This window comes from Lipophrys pholis (genome assembly GCF_963383615.2).
Source record: "Lipophrys pholis genome assembly, chromosome: 17".
NCBI classification, from domain to species: domain Eukaryota; kingdom Metazoa; phylum Chordata; class Actinopteri; order Blenniiformes; family Blenniidae; genus Lipophrys; species Lipophrys pholis.
This window is the reverse complement of record NC_137643.1, coordinates 25,936,110-25,956,829: the sequence shown is the minus strand read 5'-3', so window position 1 is coordinate 25,956,829 and position 20,720 is coordinate 25,936,110. Positions and strand designations below refer to the sequence as shown.

Genomic DNA, 20,720 nt, shown 5'->3' with positions numbered 1-20,720 from the left:
AAAAAGGTAATTAAATAAGTTAAATCTATTGTTCATGGAAAGCCAGAGGTAATAATAATGTTTTAATTCCTGAAATATAAGAAGTGAGTCAGCAGTCCTCAGGTATTCAAGAAGTTTGTTCTGCAGGTGAAGAGGGAGGAACTTAGAGCTGCTTCACCTTGTTTCTCTGGGAACCCTTAGTAACCCTCTCTCTCTCTCTCTCTCCCCCTCTCTCTCTCTCCCCCTCTCCCTCTCCCTCTCCCTCCCCCCCCCCCCCCCCCCCCCAGACCTTCGGTCACTGTTTGCAGTTACAATGCGCAGGTTCAACTCTGAGGGATCCCTCCTGGATCTGGACTTCCTGCCATGGAAGAAGGTGGCGCTAAAGGACCCAAGGTGTGAGACAAATCGTGAATCTGGACTCTACAGGCCTCACACCGAGACTCCCACCGTCCTGGAGCCTGGAGGGGGTCTGAGCTCGATGGGGGGCCACAAGCTGCAGAAGGAGCACAGCCTGAGTGTGGAGAACCTGACGGAGCTGGGAAAGCAGGACCAGAACCTCCTGCGGGTGTGTGGGCTCAGCGAGGGCTGCAGGGCCTACAGTGACGGCCAGCTGGTTCCTGATGCTCTGGGCAGCACCGAGAGCGTGGGGGGGGGCGAGCGGGCCTCCACCTCTCTGACCTCCTTCAAGCCCCAGCACAGACGCCCACACCGAGCCAAGCTGTCTGCGGCCAAGCTGCACCTGAAGAGTCTGTTCGGTCAGGTGAGTCATCGACTCAAATACCAAATCAAATACCTAGGCGTGTTATCGACAAAAGATCCTTTCCAGTTGAAGGATGGTTGGCAGATAAACAGAATGATGTGTCTAGAGCCGCTCCCCCTTGATCTCGGCTCTAAAATTCAGATAGCTAAAGTGAACATTCACTACCAGAGAAAACACCATGGAAACGTTAGGTACCTGCTGACAGCAGGGTCGTCACTGATTGGACGCGCTGCCAATGATACGCTCATCGCTGATTGGACAGAAGCAAAGTCCGTCTCTGTAACAGGAAGTCATTCCTGCTCGCTGAAGCACGGTCCGCGTTCTGTGGATAAGAGACTGTCTTCCATATATAAGAGACAAGATATTGTGTCCTCATTGTGTCCTCATTGTGTCCTCATTGTGTCCTCCAGGTACTGACGGCTTTATTGAAGCTATGATCGTTCAGTTTAAACATGGTTTGTTATTTAAGGCTCAATGACACACAGTGCTCGAGGACATGATGCCTTGCCATGAAACAGGAAGTGATGTGTAACTCTCTTCTACATGCTTCAATCTGACTAAAGCTCTGACGTGCAACAACCTGAAAGTGCAAATGCCCGACTATCTGAATAAGGTCTCAAATTACTAATTTCACCAGCTGTGTAAATCATTGAATAATGCAAAGTGATATATATATATATATATATATATATATATAGATATATATATCACTATATATCAAAAAATTATATTATATATATATATATATATAATATAATTTCTTATCCCAAGAGGATCGATTCAGTTGTTATAATAAAATAAAATAATTTGGAAAGAAGTGGGACAGTGAGTGGAGGGATTAAATCAGTCCTGTCTGGGTTCTTTCACTATTTAACAACCAGCTCACTCGTTATTATTCCCTCTGTACACATTACTTGTGAAAAGTGATTCCACAGGCGCTGGTGTGTACGCTCTGCTCATTTCTATATGCTGTACAAAGATCCTGCATCTTTTCCAGTCGGGCCTGTGTCAGAAGATCGTCTGCTGAAAACATTTAGTAGAATTTGTATTTGGTTGGTAAAACTGACATTTTTAAAACAGCCAAGCGTCCTGTGTCATAGCTACACGTGGGAGGTTTTTAACCAATCAAATGATTTGGAAATCAGTCCAAAATTCTCTGAATAGATCTTCTTTAAGATGGAGTACCTCTTATATTACCTCCATAGATGTACGTGCACTAGTGCTTCTGCTAGCCCCGTACCAGGATGGCGTCTACATGTATTATGTCTCTGCTGTGGCAGATGTGTGTTTGTGATGCTGTTTGGGAACCGGAGCCACACGGACTATAAATGCTACGGTGGTCTTACTTCCTCATGTCTGGTCCGTGTGGAAAGCATAACCCAGCCTTAATGTGCTGCGGATAGCCGCGGTGTCTGTGGAAACAGGTTAAAGCCAGCAACAACAGGGCAAGCTTCAGCAGGTGGTGTGTTCAAGGTGATCTCCCACTATCCAGTGGTGTGGGCACACACTGAAATGTACTCGCTGAAGAGTCGCGCACACACAGGGACATGATCCAATATGGGGCTTCATGTATGAGGGAGGAATACACTGAGCGAGACGGCTGTAAAACCTGACGGTGTGCTTTCCTCTCTAACAACGGAGCATTGGCTCAGCTGCTCAGGTAAATACAATTTAGGACTACTTTAGTTGAACTGCTGGCTCGCTAGTTAAACAGAAGATTTTAAGCCGATAAGAACATATTGTCCAGTAAATGGACGAAATATGTGATATGTTTTAAAGCTATAAACATAATGGTCTGTAGCAGTATGTTTCACATGATTGATAAAACCAGGTTTGATGATAGAACATGGAACTTCATTCTTTTTGTCTCAGTCAAAAAGAATGAATAAATATACTGCAGAACAGGGGTATTCAAGTAAAATGTTCAGAGGTCCAGTCGGACAAGATTTCTTGAAGCGAAGGTCCAGAACATCAGAATGTCTCACCGTTGGTGTGATATATATTCAAGTATACTCTGGTTTCACCCCACAGCTCAAAAACACACGTGAGGCTCATTGGTGACAATAAATTGCCCTGAGGTGTGAGTGTGGGTGGTTCTCTCTCTTTCTCTCTCTCTCTCTCTCTCTCTCTCTCTCTCTCTCTCTCTCTCTCTCTCTCTCTCTCTCTCTCTCTCTCTCTCTCTCTCTCTCTCTCTCTCTCTCTCTCTCTCTCTCTCTCTCTCTCTCTCTCTCTCTCTCTCTCTCTCTCTCTCTCTCTCTCTCTCTCTCTCTCTCTCTCTCTCTCTCTCTCTCTCTCTCTCTCTCTCTCTCTCTCTCTCTCTCTCTCTCTCTCTCTCTCTCTCTCTTTCTCTGTCTCTGTCTCTGCCTCTCTCTCTGCCTCTCTCTCTCTCTCTCTCTCTCTCCCCCTCCCTCCCTCCCTCCCTCGTAGTTCTATCAACGTCTGCATGTAATCAGCTGCTAATTGTCAAATCGAATGAATTCAGTACAATTCAGAAACATATTGATCATGTAAACTGGAGCTGAAAGTACACGTATGAGTAATAGAATGTTCTCTCATTCACTAAATAAAAGTCAGGCTCATTTTCAAAATGAGAGAAAATGACTAAAATAATATGTATGCATGTTGAAATGCAGAGCTTGACTTCAGAACAATAAAATACACTTTCCAGATAATAAATCTAAACACATTCACTTCTGGATAAAGACTCACTTTCTTCCTTGGTGAGGAAGCTGAGCTCCTGTTTGACCTGACAAGATATTCAACCTGGACTTAAAGGAGTCCGGACCGTCCTCAGACACAGGTGGAGGAGCTCACTGGAACCATATTTAGTTTGGATTGGTCATCGTGGAGAAAGCTGCCTGGCAGTTGTTTATGTACGGAGCTGCTTTCCTCAGACCGGCCAGATCTGCTTGGAGATCAACCATCAGCACCAGGAGAGGCCCAACATTTACTCATTGAAAGTTCTCTGTGACTTCCTGTGAGAACCTCCTGACGTCTGTGATGACAAATGAATGTGAATGAGCACGGTGAGCTGGAGTCCAAAGCTGAAGCTGTCAACAAGAGAAGACCCATCTGAGTGAATGTTAGGATCCTGGTGGACTGGTCATACTGGACTCTCAGACCACCGATTCTCTGTGATCGCACTTCTGATTTGAGTGGGTTAGTGTGTTCATATGTCGGTTTCATGTTTTGCCCCAGGATACCGTTTTACAAGGGAACTTTTAATAAGTGCGACGTTTTCTGAGCAAATGAGACTCGCAGGTTTAGTGCCGCTCGTGGGAAGTATGAACAGAAATGACTGTCCACCTGGATTAAATGCTCTATTTTCACTTCTTTCTTTGGTCCCTGCTTTTCCTCATCTTTCTTCATCTCATCTCCTTGTCGCTCTCAGGTTTTTCTGTCCCTCTCTCGGTCCCTCTCTCTCCCCCGTAGGGCCCGTTTACACAGCAACGTTTCATGTGACACCTAATCCATAAAGAAAGTGCAGTGTTTCTACTGCAGCAGCAGACACACTGACAATGATGTAGTGAGTCTGCCGGGCCATTGGAGGTGCTGTTGGTTGTTTTTGTAATGAAACCACACAGATGTGTGCAGAGAACAGTACGCTATAAATGAGAACAAAACAGAGAGAAGCCAACATTTGTGTGGACTGATGATGTCAGGGGAGAGTCTCAACTATGAAACTTCCGATATGTCTATAAAACTAGGATAGGCGCTGCGAGTCATACCACGATGAAGGCCGCCATGTTTGTTTACTGGCGCACGAGCAGAAGGAACTATTTATCATGGCGCATGTATTTGATGTGTCTATACTTTGGTCCTGTATCAACTGAAACCAGTCTGTTCATACTGTTCATTTTCAATTCAATTCAACTTTATTTGTAAAGCGCTAAATCACATCAACAAACATCTCAGAACCTCTTACAATGATAGAGAACAACAGAACCCAACTAAACCTTCCAGAACCTCTTACAATGATAGAGAACAACAGAACCCAACTAAACCTTCCAGAACCTCTTACAATGATAGAGAACAACAGAACCCAACTAAACCTTCCAGAACCTCTTACAATGATAGAGAACAACAGAACCCAACTAAACCTTCCAGAACCTCTTACAATGATAGAGAACAACAGAACCCAACTAAACCTTCCAGAACCTCTTACAATGATAGAGAACAACAGAACCCAACTAAACCTTCCAGAGCCTCTTACAATGATAGAGAACAACAGAACCCAACTAAACCTTCCAGAACCTCTTACAATGATAGAGAACAACAGAACCCAACTAAACCTTCCAGAGCCTCTTACAATGATAGAGAACAACAGAACCCAACTAAACCTTCCAGAACCTCTTACAATGATAGAGAACAACAGAACCCAACTAAACCTTCCAGAACCTCTTACAATGATAGAGAACAACAGAACCCAACTAAACCTTCCAGAACCTCTTACAATGATAGAGAACAACAGAACCCAACTAAACCTTCCAGAACCTCTTACAATGATAGAGAACAACAGAACCCAACTAAACCTTCCAGAACCTCTTACAATGATAGAGAACAACAGAACCCAACTAAACCTTCCAGAACCTCTTACAATGATAGAGAACAACAGAACCCAACTAAACCTTCCAGAACCTCTTACAATGATAGAGAACAACAGAACCCAACTAAACCTTCCAGAGCAGCAGATGGAACAAGCAACAGAGGAAACCAGGAAGAACTCCCTCTCAGGAAGAACAGTTCATAAGAAGTCCCTCTTCAGGAAGAAAGGGGGCGGAGCCTAGACTCTGGAAGGGGGGGCATCCGCCTTGACCGGTTGGGGGGAGAAGTACATGGGATAGGACAGGGAGAGAGAGGAATAGAAGAGGGAGAGAGAGGAATAGAAGAGGGAGAGAGAGAGGAATAGAAGAGAGGGAGAGAGAGGAATAGAAGAGAGAGAGAGAGAGGAATAGAAGAGGGAGAGAGAGAGGAATAGAAGAGGGAGAGAGAGAGGAATAGAAGAGGGAGAGAGAGGAATAGAAGAGGGAGAGAGAGGAATAGAAGAGAGAGAGAGAGAGGAATAGAAGAGGGAGAGAGAGAGGAATAGAAGAGGGAGAGAGAGAGGAATAGAAGGGAGAGAGAGAGAGGAATAGAAGAGGGAGAGAGAGGAATAGAAGAGGGAGAGAGAGAGGAATAGAGAGGGAGAGAGAGGAATAGAAGAGGGAGAGAGAGGAATAGAAGAGAGGGAGAGAGAGGAATAGAAGAGGGAGAGAGAGAGTGGCAGAAACATCCCAGCATGCTCACAGACACTGGAACATCATTGTTGTTGATGTTTAAATGCAGTGTCTGTAGTGAATCTGTATCTTTGTTCCAGAGTCCTCATTCCTCGCACTCTAACTTGGCCACCACGGACCAGAAAGAAAGGTGAGAGCTCTGCTTCTTGTAGCTCACTGACCTTTCAACCACTCACACTCATCATGTGACAGAATCACAGGAGCTCACCGGAAATCTGTTTGAGAAGCTTCTGTCACGACTCGTCGGCTACATCCGAATAGTCCCTCCTTTCTCCTTTCCTATCTACTTTCCTTAACCTCGTGGATGATATCATGGAGTTAGTGAAAGGTGTTAGGAGGCTTCCTAAAGGTGTTAGGAAAGGTGTTAGGAGGCTTCCTAAAGGAGTTAGTGAAAGGTGTTAGGAGGCTTCCTAAAGGAGTTAGTGAAAGGTGTTAGGAGGCTTCCTAAAGGAGTTAGTGAAAGGTGTTAGGAGGCTTCCTAAAGGAGTTAGGAAAGGTGTTAGGAGGCTTCCTAAAGGAGTTAGTGAAAGGTGTTAGGAGGCTTCCTAAAGGAGTTAGTGAAAGGTGTTAGGAGGCTTCCTAAAGGAGTTAAGGAAAGGTGTTAGGAGACTTCCTAAAGGAGTTAGGAAAGGTGTTAGGAGGCTTCCTAAAGGAGTTAGTGAAAGGTGTTAGGAGGCTTCCTAAAGGAGTTAGGAAAGGTGTTAGGAGGCTTCCTAAAGGAGTTAGTGAAAGGTGTTAGGAGGCTTCCTAAAGGAGTTAGTGAAAGGTGTTAGGAGGCTTCCTAAAGGAGTTAAGGAAAGGTGTTAGGAGACTTCCTAAAGGAGTTAGGAAAGGTGTTAGGAGGCTTCCTAAAGGAGTTAGGAAAGGCAATCCCGTTATTTTGACAATCCCACTGCACTTCCACTAGGTGATGTAATAACCCCACTAGGTGATGTAATAACCCCACTAGGTGATGTAATAACTCCACTAGGTGATGTAATAACCCCACTAGGTGATGTAATAACCCCACTAGGTGATGTAATAACTCCACTAGGTGATGTAATAACCCCACTAGGTGATGTAATAACCCCACTAGGTGATGTAATAACCCCACTAGGTGATGTAATAACTCCACTAGGTGATGTAATAACCCCACTAGGTGAAGGTTAGTGACGTCTGCTGTGGTGAAAAACGAACCATTTCCAAAATGGACTACAAAAAGCACATTTGCACCACTTTCCTCTGAGGTTCTAACCTCTGGTATCGTCTCAAATATCTCAGGTTTCAATGTCAATCAAAGGAAAAGAGGAACTAAAGGGAAACGGCTGCCAGGTGAATAAAGAACCAATCAGAGTGAGAACAGGCTGCTCTAAAACTGGACTTTACTGTGTTGGTTCTACAACATCCAGAACATCCTAGTTGGGATTTGGGTTCTAGATGATTTCAAGTGGTTCTAGGCAGATTATTACTTTGGTAACTTACATGATCTGCTCCTTTTTCAGTCATCCTGAGTTTCCCTGAACGCTCCGATGAGCGGGTTCCTTTAAATGTTGTCATCGCAAGGAATTGTGGGGGAACATGAGCTGGTCTCCTTTGGTAAAGGAACCATCAGTGGTTCCTAGGCTAAAGGAGGTTCTAAAGGATTCATCAGTGGTTCCTAGGCTAAAGGAGGTTCTAAAGGAAGCATCAGTGGTTCCTAGGCTAAAGGAGGTTCTAAAGGAACTGGTGGGACTAGTTGGAGAGCGGAGGGACTAGTTGGAGAGCGGAGGGACTAGTTGGAGAGCGGAGGGACTAGTTGGAGATCGGAGGGACTAGTTGGAGAGCGGAGGGACTAGTTGGAGATCGGAGGGACTAGTTGGAGATCGGAGGGACTAGTTGGAGAGCGGAGGGACTAGTTGGAGAGCGGAGGGACTAGTTGGAGATCGGAGGGACTAGTTGGAGAGCGGAGGGACTATATGGATTTACCTGTCAAGTCAGCTGTGAATCATGGCTTCTTCCTGAATTGTGTTGACAGCGATGTGTTTGGGTTCAATCTGCTCCTGCTGATGTTTTCTGCCTCTGTCTTTGTACCTCAGTGTGACGGAGAGAAGGTCTCGGCTCCTCTTCATGCGTCAGTGGAGTCAGATGGGCCACAGTAAGAAGAAGGTCAGTCGAGTGGAGCTGGAAATGTGGGCCGAGTCATTGGAGGGCCTGCTGGCCAGTCAAAGTAAGTCTTTCTTCTAACCCTGGAGTGTTCCAGTGGAACATCTTCACACTCTCTGATCCACTTGGAGGCGGTTGTGGCTCAGGTTTACAACCCCTGTGGGTAGAAAAGATTCAGAGCTGAAGTTTGAGGGTTGATGTGAAGAGATCCAGATGCCAAGTCAGTCACATGGGTCAGTCGGTCTTTAACGGAGGCTACAAACGGTGACCAGGAGCACAGGACGAAGGACGACGTGTCCCAGCTCAACACTGATGATGACCTCTGCTTGAGATGAAGCAGAGATCACAGTGAAAACACAGAATGTGTATGAGCACATAAAAAGGTACTTTGGATCAGCTTTTGTCAGGTGTTCTGTTCGGTGGTTTTGACAGCCACTGTTGTCACTAGTGAGGTCAGACACTCCTGGATTAATGACTTGGTCCAATAACTTAGCAATACAGGAAATAAAGGAGCTGAATTGGTTTCAGGAAGTCGTGCCAGGCACCACTGGCTGGAGGCTAACGTGCTAACTGGCTGCTGGTGGAAGATGCTCCACTGAGCTTCGGTTTAATTACCAGGTGTGTGACGTTTTGGCTTCGTGTAACCCTTCGATGGTTAAAGTTGATTGGTTCTGCTGATCTCATTGATATCTCAGGTAAAGTTCAATTAGAACTCGGCTCTTGGTAAACTGAGCTGGAATGAATGCTGTGATTTCCAGGGAGATTACGGTGGGCCAGGTGGATTATTTTCTAATAGAAACAGTCTTCTTCATGTTTTCTTCATTACAAAACAATATAACACATATTTAGTCTGCTGATGACAGCAACATGTCGCACACTCCCTGAATTCTGGGAGACATCTACCACATACATTATATAGCTTTCAATGTTCTCAGAGGTCATATCTTTCAAGGAAACAATAAAAACAAATCCACAGTCCACACAGTGATGCGATGCTTCGCTCTTAGAGTCCAATATCAACAAGAGTCCTTTGGTTTGTACTGACAACATTTACAAGATATCATTAAGGGACCCGTTTCCACAAACTCTTTACTTACAGGGGGTCTGTTTACGCCACAGTGGCGCTCGGTTCCACTGCAACTGGAGCGTTTCTTTCATGACCAATATGGAGCTACCTTTTAGTAGGAGGGAAAAGCACCCTGGGTAAATTTAGTGGTGGTCTTACATCACTATTGGTCAGCGCATAGTCATGATTTGACTTGGTGGCTCGGATCTCCAGAGGTCTGGACTAGGAACCCTGATCAACAGATCCAGGATCTCTCCTTCCTGGGCTGACTGATCCAGACACTGGGTCCTGATCCTCGTTACTACCAAGCAGGTTATCAACTCACTAGTTCAACCCAGACCTTCACATGAAAGGGGCGGAGCTTGCAGCATCTGACCAATCACACACAGAGAAACCCTGCAGAGCAGTTTACAGATTTACTGAAGGAGCAGTTAATCTCTGAGATTATGAAGAATTCAAACATCCAGCAGCTCAAAGCAACACTGCTGCTGCAGCCAGAACCTTCCTGACTGGTAATCCTGACTTGGTGAGATTATATGATATTAAATAATCAGACAGTATAAACGGACGGCACAGTGATCACTCAGTTTCACTTTATTACAGCAGAAACGTGTCTGAACTTCCTCACTGATCTTCTTGTAGTTTAGATTTTCCATCCAGTTGTTTTGAGTTTCTCTTGTGTTTTGTGTTGGAATATTAATTCATCACCGTGACGACAGGAGCAGTTCCATAAATTCCTGTTTTTGCAGTTCTGTCAGCGTGAGCATTATTATTTTTCTTATCAGGTCAACCCTTGTGAAGCTAAACAGAGTCAAGAACAAGAACCTCCTTCAAAGCCTCAGTGACCAGGATGTATTTTATGATGTCAAAAGGATCGTTCTAAATTCATTTCTTATCTCCGCTGCAGCTCAGCGCTGAACCTGTGTTGTATTTGATGTTATTTAGATAAAGTTGAATTGAAACAGTGTATTAATCACCATCATGTAAGAATGGGCAGGTCCTTTTCCAAGAGATCTGATTGGTCAGGAGGCGGAGCTTTGACCTCTTACCAAGAACATAACCTGCTCCAGAGCAGGTTAGACATTCAGCGTCAGTTACCATGGTGACTTATCCTGGTGACTTATCACGGTGACTTATCACGGTGACGTATCCTGGTGAGAAGTGAACGAGGCTTTACTTCAATTTCTTTTATTTATTTATTTTTTGGCAGCATTTTAAATTTGTGTTAGCATCCACCCTGACACCTGTCGCTACAACTATTTGTTTCCCCCATCACTTATTGATGTTAAGGATCTGAACGAGGTATTAAGCACTTCAGGGATCTCTATATTAAAGGAGTAATATTATTCACAATATAAGTAACTTCACTTCCTGAAGGTTCTCCAGCAGTACTACTCGTCCCCATACCTGGACTGACGTCCCAGAAGTGAAGACAGTCTGTCCTCTCTGTCCCTGGCTTGTTTCAGGTTTTAAAAAGTGTGTTGCTCCAAGCAGCCAATCAGAGATCAAACCCTGTATAGTGTCATCAGGGGTTCAGCCAATCCCAATCAAGGTAGCCAATCCCTTTGACTCCTCCCACAATTAGGCAGCTCTGCTCTGGCACATGGCACCACGAGAGGAAGTACTTCCTCCTCTTCCCAAGATGGGCATGTGTGGGCGGAGCCAGTCCAGCTCACACAGACACAGCAGATTCTGAATGCAGCTCCTATGATCCAATATTCAAATGAGGAAAATCAAGGAGGAGCTAGAACCTTAGAATACTGAAGGTTTCTGGACCGACCAGACCATGTGAGTGTTGAAAAACTGGAAAGTAGGACCCCTTTTAAGATGCTATATATTTTTTAATGTTCAGACTTGTGATCTGGGTTTATTTTGCTGTGGTCTCGCCTGTTTCACCATCTCCAAACTGAACACTGTGCCTCCACTCTCTTCCCATGCTGTCCTTCACTACCTGCTAATCAACCCCGGGATGATCTCCTGTCACTGAAACCCAGTCACAAATCTCTACTATCTAGAATATACTTACAACTGGTGTTATTTGATGGTCAGTCAGTTACTAAACCTGGCAGGTCCTGGGAACTGGAGCTGGGTTAGAACCGTTCAGAACACTGGTGGGACCAGGCCGTGGGACAGCCTGTGCTCAGCCACGACTGATGCAGTTCTCCACTATCCCAACTATATCCTAATGTTGTTGTGATACCTGCCACACTTTCTCCTGTAAATTAAGTTATAGCTTCATTTTTATGTCCCAGGTTACAGATATTTGTACAACAGTTCTCCAGTCATGTCACAAGTTCTGGGGAAGAACATTAACACGAGTACTTCCTGACTATATTCCCGCTCTCGGACTCCTCCCAGATGGACCTCCAGTCCAGTCGGATGAATCGGCCTTTACAGCTGTTAGCAAGACGGCGTATTTTATTTCTGCTGAAATTCTGAAGAGCCATGGATTGTCTGCTGGCTGAGAGACGTTATGTCTTCTGTTGAATTAGAAAAGATAATATTGTGTGTAAAAGGTAACGCTGTTAGTTTGTTGGTTGAAGCCTTTCACAGATTATTTGTCTCTTCACCACTTATTTCAGGTGTATTTTATTGATCTGATTCTATTTTTATTGTTTCTTTCATTCTTTTCTTTATCTCATCGGTCTATCTGGGTTTTGGCTGCACATCTTGTGAATATACTCATCATAGAATTATTTTCTATATTTTGGCTTTTTTGAATTATTCACTTATTGTTTCATAGTATGTTATTATTAAGAAAAGACAAAGGTAATATGTGTAATGTCTTATATGTTCACTATAGTATTCCCAATAAGAAAAAGGTTAATAAAAAAATACAAAACCACATTTGAAATGAATTGTTTGGTAAAGAATTGGGCTTTCTTCAGATGGAACTAAAGTTGCTGCTCTTCCTCCACCTGAGACGAAGGAAGGAGGTGGATTAGAGAGGAGGTGCCGGCAGCAGAGCGGTCTGCAGAGCGGTCTGCAGAGCGGTCTGTGTTTCCAGCCTGTCTCCTGATGGTCTCTGGATAACCAAACTGCTCATCAGGTTGTTTGAGGCTTATGGAGCTTCTTATCATATAATGTCATTTTACTGCATCTCCGTAAACGTTTAGAACGATGCAGGGACATGAGAATTGTTTTTAAATGAGCAGCCTTGATTGAAGTCGTTTTGGTCGGCCAAGCATTCATCATGTTTGAATCTGAAGGAATCACGCCACACATTTAGCTTCTCTCTTCGGCGGCGGCTGGTATTGTTTCACCTCTGCTCTCCGACCTTCTGAGCAGAATTCCTCCCCTGACGTTTCACAGTCTCACCAGTTCATACGTCTAATTTATTCTGAAGTTCCTCCTGTGAGAACAATAAAGTAAAGAGGAGCACTTCCCCCTGAAGCTGCTGCTCTGCTACTTCTGCAGCTCGCTCTCACACGGTCTCACTGAATGATTGACCAGGGCGACAGGAACCAGGGTCATGGTTCAAGCACATGATCAGGACGCTGCAGCAGAACTGGGACTTTAACACCTTCATGTTAATTACATTAATTAGTTACAGTACATTAAAAATATCACCTTCAATTAATGAATGCTCTTTATACCCCAACTCAACGTTGCTTGGTGAGGAAGGTGCTTTCAGTTCATCACACACACACACACACACACACACACACACACACACACACACACACACACACACACACACACACACACACACACACACACACACACACACACACACACACACACACACACGAGGATGGAGGAGAGTGTTTCATTACTTAACCAGCATTACCCACCTGAGTACTGACGGTGGGTCAGTACTGTCCAACGGGCAGAAGGACATGATGCATGTGGACGTCCTGCAGACGTTCCGTCATTTGAGCTCCGTTGTGTCAGTGAGGATAAAACTGCTGATTCAGGAAGTGTTGAGCGTGGAGGAGGCTCTCCATAAACTGTGTGACACTGGTGCACAGTCTGTGTTGTAGTTACCGTGGCAACAAGTCACAAACACTGCAGGTCTCCCAAACAGCAATCGTCCTACCAATGATCTGCAACCCAAGAGGCGGCTTTAAAGAACTATTGGGTTTCACTAATATGAGATGAAGCCGACTTGTGGAAGAGACAGAGCGGCTGAGCTGCTCCAGTCAAATGTCTCTGTTCTGTCTCTTCTTGTCCTCGTCAGGCCGGAGTCATTGCTGAGTTATTTAGTTTTTTGTGGCGACATGCACTCCACTCATGTTCCTCCTCCTCCTCCTCCTCCTCCTCCTCCCAGCTGGTGTTTCGGTGTTCGGAGCATTCCTACGGTCGGAGTTCAGCGAGGAGAACCTGCAGTTCTATCTGGCCTGTGAGCAGTACAAACACTCCTCCACCAACTTCAGCCTGCAGAGGAGGGCCAAAGACATCAGCGCCACCTACATCCAGGCGGGGGCCGCCCGCGAGGTACACACTGTTTCCCCTCCTGAAGCAGGGAGTGGCGCTTCACTGTGTGGCTGCCTTCTCTTTGTCACTGCATTCCTTCAATAGCTGCTTTCATGTCGAGCCTTCCTCCTCTCACCGCCAGGAAACCACCTGAGCTCCAGGGAGGCAGCGGCAGGCGAGACGCTTTAGAGCGAGAACGTCGCCTTCAAAAGGCTTTTTCATACTTTTACACTCGTTGTGATGGAGCCAATCTTTGAGTTCATCACTCAGACATATGAGGGTAGAAACACGTGGCAGCTGGCCAATAGAAGGCGCGAAGAAGCAGAACAAAAATGACAAAAATAAATGGAGATGCTGTAATAACGTTCAAACTGTTTATGCCAACAAACAATCCATGAGGTCTGAACTGTATGTGCTTCATTTTCCATCGATAAGCTCCATCGGGGGTCCTGGAGGGCCGCAGCCCTGCATGTTCTCCATGTCTCCCTTCTTTAACACACCAGAATGTCCTGATGGTTCATCACCCAGTTCTACAGAACGCCTGATGACGAGCCGCTCATTGTAATCAGCCTGTTGAACAGGGAGACGAGGAGAAGCTGCAGGGCTGCACCTCCAGGACCGGAGTCACACCCCGGAGCTACAATAAGAGCAGATTTCTCTCTAGTGTTTCCTGAAAGCAGCAGGGGGCGCTAGAGAAAGGCCCCGAGGAGAAGGATTTAGTGGCAGTTTCATCGATTACTGATCAACAATAAGAGTTGATTAAAGCAATCAGCGCCAGACCAGCTGGGTCCTTGGCTAAAGTTCTGCTTTGTTCTGGTGTTTACAAGATGTAGTGAAGGAGGTAACAAGCAACTCTTAACTCTATTTAACCTTTGAAAGGAGAAATGTGGCTGAAAGCTGCAGGTCAGGTTAAACTTTCTCCCTCTGAGTTAATCTTGAAGGCACACAAACAGAAATGTGTTCAGGTTTGTTGATGGTTTAAGATCTCTTATGAGTTGATGCTCATATTTATTACTGAAAACCTAAGAGCTTAAAAAAGCCGTTCTTTTTTTACAAGCCTCTTTTGAGAAACAATTCTAAAATGCTTTGAAAGATGGATTGATGTGTTGAGTGGAAATCTACTGGTGGATTTAGTTTCACTAAACTCAGACTAACTGTCCTTTCCAGTAAACAGCTCGCTGCCTCCCCGTCGTAGTGTCGGTAGTTTCCTCTGTAAAATGCGTCTCAAAGCCTTCGGTTTTCCTCGACTCACAGTTTCCCTTTTTTCTGCAAACAAAGCAGGTCCGCTATCGTATCATCTGATCTTGCTGTTAAATTGTTCACCATCACCACCAGAACATCAGATAATAGTGCGTCATCACCACCTGCCCATGGGCCAATCAGTGAAGCTCATTTCAATGACGACACCCAGACCAGCACTAGAAACTCTGCTTGCCCTGGGGGTTCCGTCAACAACACATCACAATTTGATTGGCTCAACATTTTAACCCAGTAGCAGCGCCCAGCTTCCATCAGAGGTTAGCGGTGCAATTCCTGCTGGCCTCAGCAGAGGAAAGAAGCTGTGATGCATTTAGAGGACGTAGGAGATTTGAGCTCCACAGAACCATTCATTTTCTGGATAAAGTTGCAGACCGAACAAGCAGAATCACTTTTTAGTTATATAAAAAAAAAAGGAGAAATCATTTTTGGCAGGGCGAGCACTGCTGACCACACCACTGTTTATAAATGTACTGTATTTAAATGAAGTTAACATTGGCTGAAATTGAAGAATATAACAAAGAGAAAATTGCCCCCAGCCGCCTCTGGTAGGAACAGAAGTGTCGACACAGTCTCGCTTTCAGGAGGAAAAGAATTAGACCTGCTGTGCTCAGCACTGCCCCCTACAGTGAGGCAGAAGTACGTAGACCTCTCCATCCCCGTGCAGCCCAGGAGAACGTGAAAAGATGTCATTAATATCGGTCAGCTAAATACTTAAACTTCTCTACCTTCACTAGTTCACACCAGAATTATGAGTCAGTGGCCTGGTTTAGCTGCAATACTGCTCTCCACCATTTGTTGGAGCTACAGAGTTTCAGATGGCAGTACTTCTCCCTGCAGCAGTACTGGAGAAAACTCCCTGCAGTACTGGAGTAAACTACCTGCAATACTGGAGTAAACTACCTGCAATACTGGAGTAAACTCCCTGTAATACTGGAGCAAACTCCCTGCAGTACTGGAGCAAACTCCCTGCAATACTGGAGTAAACTCCCTGCAGTACTGGAGTAAACTCCCTGCAGTACTGGAGTAAACTCCCTGTAATACTGGAGCAAACTCCCTGCAGTACTGGAGTAAACTCCCTGTAATACTGGAGCAAACTCCCTGCAGTACTGGAGTAAACTCCCTGTAATACTGGAGCAAATTCCCTGCAGTACTGGAGTAAACTCCCTGTAATACTGGAGCAAACTCCCTGCAGTACTGGAGTAAACTCCCTGTAATACTGGAGCAAATTCCCTGCAGTACTGGAGTAAACTCCCTGTAATACTGGAGCAAACTCCCTGCAGTACTGGAGTAAACTCCCTGCAGTACTGGAGTAAACTCCGTGCAGTACTGAAGTAAACTCCCTGTAAAACTGGAGCAAACTCACTGCAGTACTGGAGTAAACTCCCTGCAGTACTGGAGTAAACTCCCTGTAATACTGGAGCAAACTCCCTGCAGTACTGGAGTAAACTCGATGTAATACTGGAGTAAACTCCCTGCAGTACTGGAGTAAACTCCCTGCAATACTGGAGGAAACTCCCTGCAATACTGGAGGAAACTCCCTGCAATACTGGAGCAAATTCCCTGTAATACTGGAGTAAACTCCCTGCAGTACTGGAGTAAACTCCCTGTAATACTGGAGTAAACTACCTGCAGAATTACAAGAATAAACTCCCTGCAGTACTGGAGTACCAACCGTTGCTGCTCTGTGTTTAGAACACTGGATTATCCATCATGTTAAAATCTTTGAGCGTTTTCTTTTTCTTAAACTTCGACGAGGGGAAAAGTTCAGTCAAAAGAGAAACTGTCACCAACGTCCCGAGTATTTAAAGTTTTTCTGAACACACTGGAGACAGACGGTGAGGAAGTGGAACGGGCTGAAGGGTGGAGCCTCATCCCTCCACCCGACCAGGGAACTGGAACATTTAGAACACTGAGATTCTGATGATAAAATACTTCAAATGGTTGAAATCAACTGGAGAGTACATACAAATCTTTTCTTTTCACCGCCTCACCTCACCTCACCTCACCTCACCTCACCTCACCTCACCTCACCTCCCTGCCTCCCTCCCTCCACAAAAAACAGCACTAGTGAAAGAACAGCACTAGTGAAAGAACAGCACTAGTGAAAGAACAGCACTAGTGATACCAGTAAGGTGAAAATAAAAGACTTTATCTTATCTGCATCTGTTGCAACATAATGATAGATCATAGAGAAGAATTGAACTGACATGTTATCCAGAATAAAAGCTGCACAATTATTAATTATCGAAGCATTTCAGATCTGACCTCGAGCACCACCCTCAGCATTAATGTACATCCTGTCATGGGAACAGACGGCCTCTTTAAAGTTCAATAAACGAGTGTGATTCCTGAGAACTCGATCCGATCTGGACAAACTGGTGTGACCTCTCTGCTGCGTCACAGGCGCTGCTGCTGTAACGTCATGAGATCAGGTACCGGACATTCTGGTTCAGGTTCTCATGCTGGCTGAACAAACAGCTGCGGGATCTCAGTGGATTCGTTCTTTAATTGATCAAACTGTGAAGCTGTTTGTTTAAATCCTGACTGGATCTCTCTCTCTGTCTCTCTCTCTCTCTCTCTCTCTCTCTCTCTCTCTCTCTCTCTCTCTCTCTCTCTCTCTCTCTCTGTCTCTCTGTCTCTCTCTCTCTCTCTCTCTCTCTGTCTCTCTCTCTCTCTCTCTCTCTCTCTCTCTCTGTCTCTCTGTCTCTCTCTCTCTGTCTCTCTCTCCCCCCCCTCTCTCTCTCTCTCTCTCTCTCTCTGTCTCTGTCTCTGTCTCTGTCTCTGTCTCTGTCTCTCTCTCTCTCTCTCTCTGTCTCTGTCTCTCGTCAGATGTGATAAACATTTTCTTACAAGTATAACCAACATCCAGACTCCTCAGTTTGCAGAATAACACGTTCTGGGCGGCTCTTTGACATGCTGCAGCGACATGGTGTAGCAACATAACATGGTGTAGCAACATGACATGGTGTAGCAACATGACATGGTGCAGCAACATGGTGTAGCAACATAACATGTTGCAGCAACATGACATGGTGCAGCAACATGCTACAGCGACATGGTGTAGCAACATGACATGGTGTAGCAACATGACATGGTGTAGCAACATAACATGGTGCAGCAACATGACATGGTGCAGCAACATGGTGTAGCAACATAACATGTTGCAGCAACATGACATGGTGCAGCAACATGCTACAGCGACATGGTGTAGCAACATGACATGGTGTAGCAACATGACATGGTGCAGCAACATGGTGTAGCAACATAACATGGTGTAGCAACATGGTGTAGCAACATAACATGGTGTAGCAACATGACATGGTGCAGCAACATGGTGTAGCAACATAACATGGTGTAGCAACATGGTGTAGCAACATAACATGGTGTAGCAACATGACATGGTGTAGCAACATGGTGTAGCAACATAACATGGTGTAGCAACATGACATGGTGTAGCAACATGGTGTAGCAACATGACATGGTGTAGCAACATGGTGTAGCAACATAACATGGTGTAGCAACATGACATGGTGTAGCAACATAACATGGTGCAGCAACATGACATGGTGCAGCAACATGGTGTAGCAACATAACATGTTGCAGCAACATGACATGGTGCAGCAACATGCTACAGCGACATGGTGTAGCAACATGACATGGTGTAGCAACATGACATGGTGCAGCAACATGACATGCTGCAGCAACATGACATGGTGTAGCAACATGACATGGTGTAGCAACATGACATGGTGCAGCAACATAACATGGTGCAGCAACATGACATGGTGCAGCAACATGACATGGTGCAGCAACATAACATGGTGCAGCAACATGACATGGTGCAGCAACATGACATGGTGCAGCAACATGACATGCTGCAGCAACATGACATGGTGCAGCAACATGACATGCTGCAGCAACATGACATGGTGTAGCAACATGACATGCTGCAGCAACATAACATGGTGTAGCAACATGACATGGTGCAGCAACATGACATGGTGCAGCAACATGACATGGTGTAGCAACATAACATGGTGCAGCAACATGACATGGTGCAGCAACATGACATGCTGCAGCAACATGACATGGTGCAGCAACATGACATGCTGCAGCAACATGACATGGTGTAGCAACATGACATGCTGCAGCAACATGACATGGTGCAGCAACATAACATGGTGTAGCAACATGACATGGTGCAGCAACATGACATGGTGCAGCAACATGACATGGTGCAGCAACATGACATGGTGTAGCAACATGACATGGTGCAGCAACATGACATGGTGCAGCAACATGACATGGTGTAGCAACATGACATGGTGCAGCAACATGGTGCCGATTGTGAAAATCTGCTGTTATTGTTTAACTTGATGGAGCTGAAAGCTTCTTTCTGTTAAATAAACGATTTGGAAACAGTCCTTCCTCTGAAGAATGGACACCCTCACTGTCACCAGAAAGACTAATTCTACAAATTCAATCTAAAGTTTCTTCTTACTCCTGTTTGACCATGTGTCCCTGGTTTACCTGTTGCAGGTGAACCTGGACAGTAAGACCAGAGACCTGACGCTCCAGCTGCTGCAGGCTCCCTCTCACAGCTCGCTGTCCCTGGCACAGAAACGCATCTACTCTCTGCTGGACACAGACTGTTACCCACGTTTCCTTCAGTCCAACGTGTACCTGTCCTTAATGGCAGAGGCCGACTAGAGGCTGGACTGAGACGGCTGCGTCCTCTGAGGACGTTTCACCTTGAACAACACTGAGAAACTGCGGGTGTCAAGTCTGTGAAAAGTGTGTATAAAGTACTGTTGGACACTGTGTGTCACTAAATGAAATGATGGGAGAATCCTTTCTGGCTGAGTCGTGCTTTTTCTCACTGCAGTGGACGTGTGTCATCACTGCACCAGGAAACTGTCTTCCTCAGTGTCTCCAACTTCATAAAGTGGAACACTGCAGCTGGTGGTTCCAGCTGCAGTGAAACAACTTCATGGTCCTTCAAGTACACAGCAAGTGTACACAGAATGAACTTTAGGATATAAAATGACAAAAAGGTGCAGTGGTGTGAAACGTAAATATAACCCAGAATATATACATTGGTATATATATATATATATATACATATGTAAAAGACAACCAGCCATAATCTACACAGCTTCACCAGCAGTAATGTACAGTAACACTGCAGAGAAGGACAGTAGTCCTGGAGAGATTCATCATTTCATCTCCTGACCAAGTCTTCATGTGACCAGGTTTATCTTTGCAAAGAAAGTTACCGATGACTTTAGTTTCCTGGATCGTCTTGGTGGGGATCGCTAAGCAACATGCAGGATAGATAAACTGAGGTAGAACTTCAATGATTTCTTTCACTCGTGTCTAAACATTTAGAGCTCCAGATTCTGGGGCGTTTGCTTTCTTTTTTGTCGGGCATATTCTACAGAGAAAGGTGAGAAGTCATGGATTATTGTGTATCGATCTTTTAAAAAATCCTGATTGAATATAAGACTAATATTATTGGATAGTCCTACTTTTGACCTCACTGCCAATACAGATTTAAGTACTTTATAATCTGTACTCAGGAATGTAATAGGTATTTGTTTGCTCATTAATCATTTATTTTTTCCTTATCTGGGTATTAGTTTAATTCTGCCTTGTTTCAGTCAATACTTCCTTCCCAGTAATACATTATTGACTGAAATAGCAACGGTTTAATTTATTTTCAGAAATGTTTGTAGATGTTTGCAGTTAAGAAGATACATACAGGTTGATAAAGAAATTTAAGATCTCCTTGGCTAAACTTTTTGCTCTAAACATTTTTCCCCGTTCATCATGAGTGTGATTA

The 20,720-nt window shown here is 44.9% G+C and overlaps 1 protein-coding gene across 4 annotated transcripts in view; it reads left to right on the top strand.

The window, feature by feature from the left end:
• The window catches only part of LOC308122453 (uncharacterized protein), a 33,565-nt gene extending 12,900 nt beyond the window's left edge, over positions 1–20,665 (top strand). For 2 of the 4 annotated variants that reach the window (XM_080484259.1, XM_080484257.1), the window contains exons 3-7: positions 267–739; positions 6,096–6,145; positions 8,070–8,200; positions 13,473–13,639; positions 19,418–19,732. In XM_080484259.1, coding sequence (XP_080340385.1) covers positions 293–739; positions 6,096–6,145; positions 8,070–8,200; positions 13,473–13,639; positions 19,418–19,588 — 966 coding nt within the window. In that variant the 5' untranslated portion in view covers positions 267–292 and the 3' untranslated portion in view covers positions 19,589–19,732. Of the gene's footprint in view, positions 1–266; positions 740–6,095; positions 6,146–8,069; positions 8,201–13,472; positions 13,640–19,417 lie in introns of all 4 variants that reach the window. The other 2 variants (XM_080484258.1, XM_080484260.1) reach the window with 2 other exon arrangements.
• The last annotated feature ends 55 nt before the right edge of the window (positions 20,666–20,720 follow it).